Source organism: Paramisgurnus dabryanus, chromosome 2 (assembly GCF_030506205.2).
Source record: "Paramisgurnus dabryanus chromosome 2, PD_genome_1.1, whole genome shotgun sequence".
Lineage (NCBI taxonomy): Eukaryota > Metazoa > Chordata > Actinopteri > Cypriniformes > Cobitidae > Paramisgurnus > Paramisgurnus dabryanus.
The window spans coordinates 12576983-12588520 of record NC_133338.1 but is presented as its reverse complement, the minus strand read 5'-3'; the positions used below and the strand labels follow the sequence as shown (position 1 = coordinate 12588520).

The 11538-nt window shown below is 35.0% G+C and overlaps 1 protein-coding gene across 1 annotated transcript in view; it reads right to left on the bottom strand.

Moving 5' to 3' along the window:
- Nucleotides 1–484: 484 nt before the first annotated feature.
- Nucleotides 485–11538, bottom strand: part of LOC135783568 (solute carrier family 12 member 3-like) — a 32143-nt gene continuing 21089 nt past the window's right edge. Inside the window, exons 21-26 of the mRNA XM_065294326.2 lie at nucleotides 8956–9054; nucleotides 4523–4634; nucleotides 4357–4443; nucleotides 4136–4268; nucleotides 3739–3806; nucleotides 485–2818 (exon numbers count right to left, since the gene is read on the bottom strand). Of these exons, the coding sequence (XP_065150398.1) occupies nucleotides 2680–2818; nucleotides 3739–3806; nucleotides 4136–4268; nucleotides 4357–4443; nucleotides 4523–4634; nucleotides 8956–9054 (638 nt within the window). The 3' untranslated portion in view covers nucleotides 485–2679. The remainder of the gene's footprint in view (nucleotides 2819–3738; nucleotides 3807–4135; nucleotides 4269–4356; nucleotides 4444–4522; nucleotides 4635–8955; nucleotides 9055–11538) is intronic.

The window sequence follows — 11538 nt, the reverse complement described above, 5'->3', positions numbered from 1 at the left end:
TATAACTCTCATTTAAGCATGAGCTCTGTCGCATTCCTTCTCCGCAGTTTGAGCTTTTACTGATTTAACAAGAGATGATTCCCCAGGTGTAAGGACATAATACATTTACATGATGTTCCCAGATGATTATTGTTTAAAACTTTACAATCAACCCCACCATCTAGATGACACTTTTAAACTCTAAGCAACTGATAAACAAGCTACAAACAGTTCCCCATCCGGAGCACAGATATGCAATGAAATGGCCGGGTTCTCTTCTTTCTTTTAACAGGCATAATCATGCAAAGACTGAATAATTTAAAAAAAAAAGTTTTTTTTTTAAATCAGCATAAGCTTACCATTATGGATCGGGTAAAATGGAATACGTTTTTTTTTCTTTATTAATGATTTTTGTTTATTTTTAATTGAAAAATAGTATGGACTGCAGCTTATTAAAAGTCTGTTGTTTTTTTTGTTAAAGAGGGCAACACTCACCAAGAGCACACACTAAGATTCATTTTTGTGTTTATTTGAAAATGATTACATTCTACAGTATGTTATGATCACTCATTTTACATTCTTCTTTGTTATGCTTGGTTTTTATGTTAACAATTAATAAAAATTGACATTATTAATTGCATTCAACTGTAATTTTCACTTTGAAAACAGATCAACAACACATTTGTAATTCATAAACATAACAGTATTAATATGCAGTAAAATTGTAACATTTTCTAAATAATGTATTTTTGATTAATAAAATCAAGGTAAAAAAGAGTTAAATAAATATAAACATTTCATATAATTTGCATGAAAACGTGCAGAACAGCAAGTAAATTCTACCCTGAAATCAGAATCCCGAAATTAAGGAGTATTCCTCCACCAGAGTTTGCAATATATTTTATATTATGTACCTTCCAATAATCACATGGTCTGTGGGGGACTATATACCCTGTTCGAATGGTGTTTGAACAACTAAGCCAGATCTGCTATTTACCTTAACTGGTAAATGAACATAACTTTATCAAGCTATATATATATATATATATATATATATATATATATATGTGTGTGTGTGTATATATATATATATATGTTTGTGAAATGTTTCTCTTGAACTTACAAACCTTTTGTATATGCTTAAATTGTTTGTGTATTTCATTGCAAAATAAAACTTTTATTTAATAAAACTGAAATAGATTACTTTAAGAGCCCAGCCAATAAGATCCTAGAATAGATGGGAACACCTCCAGTACTGAAAGCATTTCATGGTGAGACACAAGATACTGGCTGATAAAGTGTCATACATTTTTTTTAATTCAAATTTTAAACAAAGGATTATTACTTTGACAAAACAAAAATATAACAAGTTTTGATTTAGATTTTTTACAACATAATTCCTGTAGTTCCGTTTGTGTCATTCTATAGTTTTAATAAGTTTACTTGACCAGCCACTGTGGCTAGTGGTTTTCCAATATTACAAGCCATTCAGCATTTTTAATGACCACAATTTTGTTGCTAGGTAATTATGTTTAATATGATTAAAGCTGACGATGGTTAGCTAAAATTTACTTGAGCTAGAACGTTTTAAATGTAAATGAACATGGTTCACACCCGAATCAAGGCTACATTAAATTGCAAAACACTATAAGTCATCAACTATTTAGCTTTGCTGAGGTTGTGTGTTGAGCCTTATTTTCATGAAAACATATGGCTTATAAAAAAAATGGAGCAGCATGTAATACATGTAATAATTAAAAAATAACAGTCTGAAACATTTTCATTGTATTCATAAAATACAATATTGTAGAGAGCAAAACCAAAGTGCAAAAGAAATTAATATGTGGATCAGTGATATTAAAACAGACATGAAAAAACGCAATGGTTTGAGACCTCATACTTAACAGTTTTTAATGGATATCAAATTATTAAAATCTCTAAAACACATTTAATACATTTGGATCCTGACCTCCAGAAGAACAAAGGACTGTTTAAATGAATGTTGTTTCATGCTCATTTTGTTCACTTCTCCACAGAGGTATATTGGATACAGTGTTATGTGACGTTGGACACTAGCACGCAAGGGAATGGACTGATAATGCCACCGTTAGATTAGTTGTTTTTAGGTACAGTGACAATATATAATTATTTGCCAGCATCTTTATTACAATACGAAAAATACAGCAAACTTTGTATGTACTATTAAAAATAAAATAAGTGACAAGATACTGACTTTTGCCTCAAGAAGCCATTTTGTTCTGAATATTGTGGGGGTTTTGTACATATATATGTACTTTGTTGTTATATGTGTTTTTTTATTAGAGAAGATACAAACAGACTATACAGGAAATATGTAAATATACAGTATATGGTCATTTTAACTTCATTAAAACTGTGTTTACACATCACTGATAAAATCCACCAGGTTGGCTGGTGTTAATGTCAAGACCCTACTATTTTAAACTGTTAAAAAATATTGAGTGAATAGGTGACCTTGAACTTTTGAAAGATAATGTAGATTACATCTATTTAGACTACTAATATACTACAAACAATATGAATTTAGTCATACTGTTGTTGAACTTGTGAATTGGTAATCCTTTTGTTCATACTTGTGGATAGTAATCATACATTGTGTGGTCTACACTGTTATTTAAAACTGAGAGCAATTTTTTAATGCAGTGTATTTGTGTGTATGTTTTACTGGCAGTAGAAGGTCATGACGTTTTCTTGATTTCCTCGAATGAGCAGGACAGGACAGTGGATGCCATAGCTTAACGCTTCCATCCACGCCATATAGAGGGAACTAGGGCAATTAACTTCAGGGACCGGAAGAGAACTGTAACAAAAATGTATTATGAATACAAAATTAATATAAAAAATAAGATCAGTGTTTCCTAAATCCAAAGAGCCACATCAAAAGAAAAAAATAACATCACAGTTGTGACCAAACACATCAACTTTTTTCCTATTTAAGACGAGTAGTTATACGAGCAAATATGGTGGCACAAAATAAAACGTAGCACTTTTCTGAGCGGATTTAAAAGGGTAACTATATTGTATGGCGGAATAGCACTTTTGGGAGTACTTCGACTCGGTGCAGTAACACTCTCCCTCTCCCATTATGAGAGGGAGAAGGGGAGCGGATTTTTCAGGCGAGTCGAAGTACTCCCAAAAGTGCTATTCCGCCATACAATATAGTTACCCTTTTAAATCCGCTCAGAAAAGCGCTACATTTTATTTTGTACCACCATACTTGCTTGTATAACTACTCGTCTTAAATAGGAAAAACGTTGATGTGTTTGGTCACTTCTAACTTTATCTCTGTTTGGTACCATTAAATGAATGGGGCTAAGCTAAATGCTATCGAAGTGTCGCAGCGCGCCCCAGCGCTTACGTGCATGCACTAAGATGATAGAGGTATGTATCAACTCTTCTTAGTTAAGGTAATAACATAGTTTAATATTGAAAATGAGTAGACTATTCATTTAAGCATAGGCCTCATCAGTGTAAGACTGCATGTAAAGGCACTTAATGTCTCAAACTATGCTCAGCTTTTCTCAAATATCAAAGTTATCTCCCATCAACTAATTTCAATATGAACTTTTCCTTTCAAATCAAATTCTTCCACGACTACATTAGATGATCTGTTCTATCTGCATTTGTTTAAAAAACTTAACTGAGAACATTGTGATACAATGACCAGCTATGCTGTTTTTTTCAACAGGGTCTGTACTATTTGTATGCATCTATACTCACATTACAACCAGAGCGGCATGTATTGAGTTCCTCTTAATGATTTCATTTAGTCGCACAGATCTCTCCACCTAAAGATGTTAAATAGAAAAATATGTTTTTATACTGTAGCTCAGGTTGTACTTTACAACCTTGGAACAACAAAGTAATAGGTTCAAAACACATGCTGGTAAAGTGTGACCCTGTCTGTAAAATCCAGGCTGAAATCTTAAATTTAATTATTGGATCAGGAGCATCAAAGTTTGATTTCAATCAATGATTTCACTTAAATTCAATCTTTGACATGACATTACTCAATATTAGTCAATATTAGCTTTACCATGTGTCTGCCAAATGCCTACATTTAAATTTGAGCATAGTTACATTTATGCCTTTAAGAGAGCCAGAAACACACACACACCTTGGGTTTCATGAACTCAAGGTCTTTGTTTGAAACTTTCCATGGACTAAGTCTCTTGAGTTCCTGGATGTCCCCTGCTGCCTGTTCTTCATTCAGCCTGAACTGGGACATGTTCTCCTCATACCGCTGCACACTACATTAAAAGAGGAAAAAACATCTGTAGCCTCTATGTTCTTGCATGCATGTTTCCATGTCCAAGTATTAGCATGTTTGTGTCTTACTTTTTAGCAAGTGGCTCTTTGTCCACATCTGTTATCACAATGACGTCCTGAATTTCCAGACGGAATTTTTTCAAAAGCGTTTTCATGCTGTAACAAGAAAAAAGTACAGCAAAGATCAGTTCATTTCTGCATATCAAAACTATAACTAAAACTAGATATAACTTACTCTTTACGGTATTCCCCCATTGTCTCCTGATCTCCTATAAGGAACACTCTGATTTTGGTCTTTTTCCAGCGGTTTCTTCTGGTTATCAAATACGGTATTAAAAGAGTCAGACCTGAAGGAAAGAATTCGCAATCAGACTGATATGTACTGTATCCCATGAAATGTATTAGAAGGCCTAATTTAAAAGTTATTGCAACATGTGTGTGTGTAGTTTATGCATATCATATAGCCCACTATTTATCCAGCAACATACTGTTCTGATGTTTCCCTGATAATTGTTTGCATATGCTCAAGGTGTGTCTTTGTTGTGTCTATTTTGTTTTTCTCTCTCTCCCCGCTGTCTCTCCCCAGATCCAATCATTTCACTATATAAATGACGTCACCCCCCATTCCACCAACTGCCATTCACCGACAGTTTTAAAAGGACGCCAGTTCAAAACGCGCATCAGTCATATCGGCTCATGATACAGTTCTTCTGTTTAATATTAAGAGCCCTTTGTTATTATGGACTGTTTGTTTGCTTGTTATATTTTGTCCCGCCTGTGTATTTCAGTTTATTCTTATTCCAATTCCCGTTTTTGTCCCGAATGTTCTGCTGTTTTTTATTTTTTACTGAAGAACTTGATCATGAGCCGATATGACTGATGCGCATTTTGAACTGGCGTCCTTTTAAAACTGTGGGAGAATGGCGATTGGTGGAGTGGAGTGTGACGTCATTTATATAGTGGAATGATTGGATCTGGGGAGAGACAGCGGGGAGAGAGAGAAAAACAAAATAGACACAACAAAGACACACCTACACGGACGTAACACTCAATGAACAGTATGTGGTTGGTACTAGTACTATGCTGAAAAGAAAGCAGCAGACTACCATCTGGAATACTTTACTAGGATCACAAAATATTACTCCAACACATTATATGGCATAATCTGGCTTCTGCTCTGTACTATGTTTGTTATACACACATTGCCTGACGTTTTTGACAAAAAATACAAGATATAAAGTAAGGCTGTAGTTGATATAGCCTAAGCTTGTGCTTACATACTAATAAAAGTCTTGATGATTAAAAAAATAATACCTTTCTTATTACATTTCATTTAAAGCTCACGTAACACACGCTGTTTCTGCATTTCTGATATTAATCTGGAGTACCTATGGAGTAGTATGACATCCTTTATATCTCTGAAGAGTCTTTAGTTTAATCAGATTTATAAAAGAAAGATTAGCTTTACCGAATCTTTCCGATAACGTACGAAAAAATGAAGAAGGAGGAGTTATAACACGGGAGGAGCGAGTACGAGTCATGCAACACTATACAACACTGTTTTAACTTATGATTCACTACATGTTCGTGTCATTTATATAATATACACGCGCCTATTTCCAACATAATACAGAAGTCTTACTTACCGCGTGTAACTCGTCATGAAAATCCACCGCATCAAACACACACACGCAAAACTCCGCTGCTAATCCGGATAATAAACTATATCCATTGTTTCCAGAAGGCTGGATGTCTTCTCCTTACATCCAAAAACACACTTCTTGTTGTGCCATTGTTGACTTTTGAAATTAAACAAAGCTGAGTGGCGTGATAAGCTGTTAGCAAGCTCTAGCGTCTCCCGCTGACTGACGGCTGGGCGGGGTTTTCCAGGGGAAGTTTTCCGGCGGAAGCCCATATAAAGAAGTGATACGTATCGAAAACCCCTGAAACGTCAGTTAGAACCGTAATCGAAAAAAATTAGCCGAAACTTGTACGAACCCTGGCGAAGTGCATTCGGCACAGAAATACTCTGAAACACGCCCAACTGCATTTTTGACACTTTGCCTACATTTAGCATGAGGAAACAACTCTATAACTGTGTTAATAAGTCAGAATGCTTGAAATACCATTAAACCCCCCCTTTTAAATTAGTGGTTTTTAAACTGGGTGTGCGAGATTGCCCCAGTTGCTGCACAACTCCTGATCCTGGCCTTGGAAATATCTAGGTTGGACTACTGCAATGCTCTCCTTGTTGGTCTTCCTGCACGACCTATCATACCACTACAATTGGTTCAGAGTTCAACAGCTCCACTCATCTTCCAGGAGCCCAAAGGGCTCATGTAATGCCGCTCTTTCTCCACTGGCTACCGACTGAACCCTGTGTCAGGTATAAGTCACTACTGCTCACCTACAGAACTGACACTGGCATACTTTAAATTTCCTGCATTCCTACACCCCATCCAGAACTTTACGTTCAGCAAACGAGTGCCGCCTTGCCGTACCTTCACTAAATTACATTTTCGATCATTTTCCTTCACTTCTCTTCCGTTGTGGAATGATCTTCCTATAGAAGTCCAGTCTGCCACATCTCTTGCAACATTCAAAAAACAACTAAAAACTCATCTCTTCCAAAAATATGTGACAAATTGATATTTACTGCATTTCCACATCTTCTATCTTAAATAAAAAAAATATTACTAACTCTCTTAACAGTTATTGTTCTGGAATAATGAAAACTTGTATTATTGCCCCCTTATGACAAATCGCTTTATTGTTTCTTTTAAGTTGCTTTGGATAAAAGTGTCTGTTAAATGGCTAAATGAAAATTCTGTGTAATCAAACCTCAGAAAAATATACCCACCAAGCAACAGCACTACATTGTATTTAATAATTTAATATATTTTATTTAATATATTTAAATTCTAAGTTTGAGACTGTTTTATGTCATAGCTTTCTTTGGGAGCACTGCAAAGTTTGAGAACCACTGATTTAAATAAACTAAAAATGGAATATTCGCTTTTATAAGATCAACTATATATATATATTTTTAACCTGGGTTGTCAAAAGTCCTTGTTGCCAAAATGTTGGTGAGGACTAGAAGGATGTAACACTGTTCAGTCACAGTGTGGCACTAAAAAGTCATTATTGCACAATTGTACATCTAAGCTGCTTTGTGGTTGACTATGGAAATCGATTGATATTGGATTTCAGAAATAATATATTTGCATTTAATACACATACCTGAAATGTAAAACAAGGTAGGTATATAGCATAATATGTAAAAGGAATGTGATTCTACAGTTCAGGAGTTTTTCATCATCTTTGACAGAATTTCTTACATTTCCCTCAAATGGACTGTTTACACTGCATAAAGAGTTGCTGTAACTTTTTACACAGATTGTGATATGAGGTACTGTATGTCCATTCAGTTTCTGACCCCGCAAAAGTGATGCTAAAAAAAGTGGTGGTTTAGGTTAATTTCAGGGATCTTCTACATTACAAGTGTAAAACCCTCATCAACCAAGGGTTAAAAGCGGGTTTAGAACAAAATTACCCTGGGGGTTAAGCAGTGTATAAAAAGCCCTCAAGTGGAAAGGAAAGACAATTAAACCCTTATGAATGCAAATTGTTTTAAAGTCCAGTTGTGTAAATATTAACTGTAATATAGTAAAAGCTGCAATAACTGTACATCTGCGCTTATGCGCTTCCATGTGAGGACAGTGTAATTGTGTGTATACACTGCATTCAAAAAGTATTCACTAAGAACCGTCAGAGGGCCCTAAGAGAGGACCTGAACTTTGTTAAAATTAACATTTCAAAACTTATAACATTGTGTTTAATAAATGTCATCCAGTTTTCCCTATTACTATCGCATTGCAGACCAATCGGCGCATAACATCAAAGTACCACGAGAGCATTTTGACAGCATACAGATCAGTCTAAACTCACGTTTTTTGTGTTCAGATGCCAACACACTCTGTAATTTAATAGCTGATCTGCCAATCACAGAGGACAAGGCAATCGTAAATCAACAGAAGACTCATTTCCAGTGACAGAAAAACTGACATGTTAGAAAACATGTTGTTTTTCTAAATGGGTGAGCTCTGTTATCACTAACACTATGACCAGTTCTGCCTGCTCTGGGGATCCTTGGATCTCTGATTGGATTATAAAATTGCAGTTATTTGCGGAGTAATGTTCTGTGTGTGCATTGTACTTCGCCCTGCTATTCTACACAGATGAATCTGATGTCTGTGTTCACAGAATCAGAGCAGATCTGTCATTATACATTGACGTGACAAAAGTATATCCTAGTACATCTGCATCCGATCTAAATCCATATTAGTAATCTATTTTTACCCATCCACCTAGCGTATGTTCCACCAAGCCCGCAAGTTTTAAACACTGTTTTTTGCCTACGTATTAAATAACAAACTGATTTTTGTTAACTGAGAAAATGTTACGGATTGCCACTATTTAATTTGGCAGCTCCTCAGCTTGAATGAACTTATGCAACAGAATTGTGTAAATTTGATGGACACTGAGAAATAATGTTTTCATTCACGTTTTAAAGACATACACATATACTTTTTGGCTACTTTATAGTAAAGATATTTGATGTGATGCAGGGCTTTAAGTAGTTTAATTATTCAAGCATCCGTTTCTCACCTCCATCATCAGCAATCCAATAGACATCTATGGTCTTCCTTCCCTGTTTTGTCTGAAAAATTGTCCTAACTTGCACATCAGTAAGATCATCAGAACAATCTGCAGAATGAGACAAAAAATATGACATGAAATTCATTAAACCTGCAAAAATAACCATAAGCATGTGAACCAGGCACATGGTACCAAACTACTGTTATTTCCATGGGCTATTTCCATGTAAGATGTAAAAGCATGTCTAGTTTAATATGACATCTGTATTTTACCATATTAGTTTACTAAATGTCTCATTATCAAAAATATATATAAATGTCTCATATATACAATTTCAATAAATAATAGTTCATCATTGATGTCAATATTACAGTATGTTACTGTTAATAAACATGCTCATATATTATTGTACATTTAAATGTAAGGGCTTTTTTAGATATCTCAGAGCTAGGCCCGCAATGACCTTTAATCTGGGCCGTCATGCCATGTGAGATAAGGAAAAAAAGATAAACGTCATTGACGCAGATGTTCGTATTTCTAATTAAACATTTTCTAAAATGTAAAAAAATATATGTACATTCGAAAATGTAAATTGAAATAAAATGCAAGGCATTAAGATGAATAAATATTTTTATGAACATGTATATTTGAAGGTGTATAGGCGATTTCAGCAGTAACAACATAAACAAGCCGCTTTCGTGGTCAACACGTAGCTTCAGGTAAACTCTACTAAGAATTAGGGCTGGGCGATTAATCGAAATCGAACCCCAATCGCGATGTGCATTTGAGAAATATGCAGAGAGGCTTTGTGACAGTCTAACCAATTGAGCGAGCACAAGTATGGCTGTGCTTCCTCCGTGAGAGGCACGTCAACCAAAACAGCGCTTCTCCTAAACTGATGAGGGGTTTCAATTTAAAGCATGCGTCCTCTGTGCAGATAAAGTTGTGTTTTGTTTATAATTTAAAGCAGTATTATTTCCTTGATGCAGAGGGAATCCCAAAATCCAGTCATGAAAAGCGGCCATAAATCGGAAAAGGATGTGTGTTTAATTTTCGGCCGATTTGTTTTCAGACACAAAGCTGTTATATAAATGCACCTCTGAAGTGAACTGTCTTCAGAAAAGTCTTGATGGCATTTTCTTGTCGTTTAACTCTTTCACCGCCAGCGTTTTTAAAAAAAGTTGCCAGCCAGCGCCAGCGTTTTTCATGATTTTCACCAAAGTTTAATGCCTTCCAGAAAATGTTCTTCTTTAAATATATAAACATACAATATACCAAATGAAAGAACAGACCCTCTGCTTTCAAACAAAAAACGTTTCATCCTACCTTTAGTGGTTCTTTTGCAATCAGCTTTTGAATATGGGTAGGTTTTTGCAAAAACACCATATTTTGAGCAAAAAGCAGAGATAATTCCATTTTTGTGACGGAATTTTCATAGAGATCCCATTCAGAGCGATCTTTAAAACAGACACGGACATGCAGCAGCTTGCCATAGGGCAATACTTCCGGGTTTAAAAAGTTGCGGAAGGGCGCCACCTGGTGGATAATAGCGGTATTGCGGAAACACGGAAAATCTCGTCATTGGCGGGGAAGCGTTTTCTCTTAATTGACGAGATATCTCGTCAATGGCGGGGAAAGAGTTAATCTCAGTATAATGCCTGATAAAGCGTTGTTTATAAGCGCACATGTCTGTTTTGTTTACATGTGAACACTGGTAACCTCTCGCTCTCCGTCTCGTTCTCTTAAAACACTAACGCACATTTAAGTGATTTATATTACAAGTCAATTTTAAGTTGATTATACATAGGCGATATCTAAAGAGAAATAACTTATTTCTTATTTTGTTCAAATGAGTGATGCAGCTTTATTGTCGTCTTTTTTTTCAAAAGTTTTTTTTTTATATATCTATTTTCATTCATTTAAGGGTCATTATAGCGGATGATTATAGTACTAATAATAATTTTATAACATATACCGTGAAACTACGAACACCGTGATAGTTTCTGAGATGATTATCATACCGTGAAAATTTCATACCGTTACAACCCTACTAAGAATAAATAACAACAAAGTCCTTTTAAAGTATTTTATGTATATAAAAAGCAAAATAAACAACACGTAGATTACCTATGAAACCAAAACATTCGTTAATTTCGACAAGGTATTTGTTTAAAAGTTCAGTTTCAGCAACTAGTCAGACCATGAAAAAACAGAAACCTGAAGTTCGGACCCGAAGGTTCAGACAGGTAATTGTGTCACGATGAAACGGTCTATAGCAGGGGTCTTCAATTAAAATAGCTTGAGGTCCAGAAATGAACCCTCCTCCAAGCCAAGGTCCGGACAATTATGTAATGCATGTAAAAACATAAATTGACGGCTTTCTCCAGACTAAAGAAATTAGTGTAAATATTTGCTTTTATTGAACAAAATGTAATGTTATCATGTATTCTGAATAATCTCTCTTAATTCATATGGATTTTCTCTCTTAATTTGTACTGTTCCTTTAAGTCTATAAAAATGTAAATAAGCTCAAATGAAATAAATGAGGTTAAACTGAGTTTAACTTAAAGATGGAAGCATAATCTTCCTAGT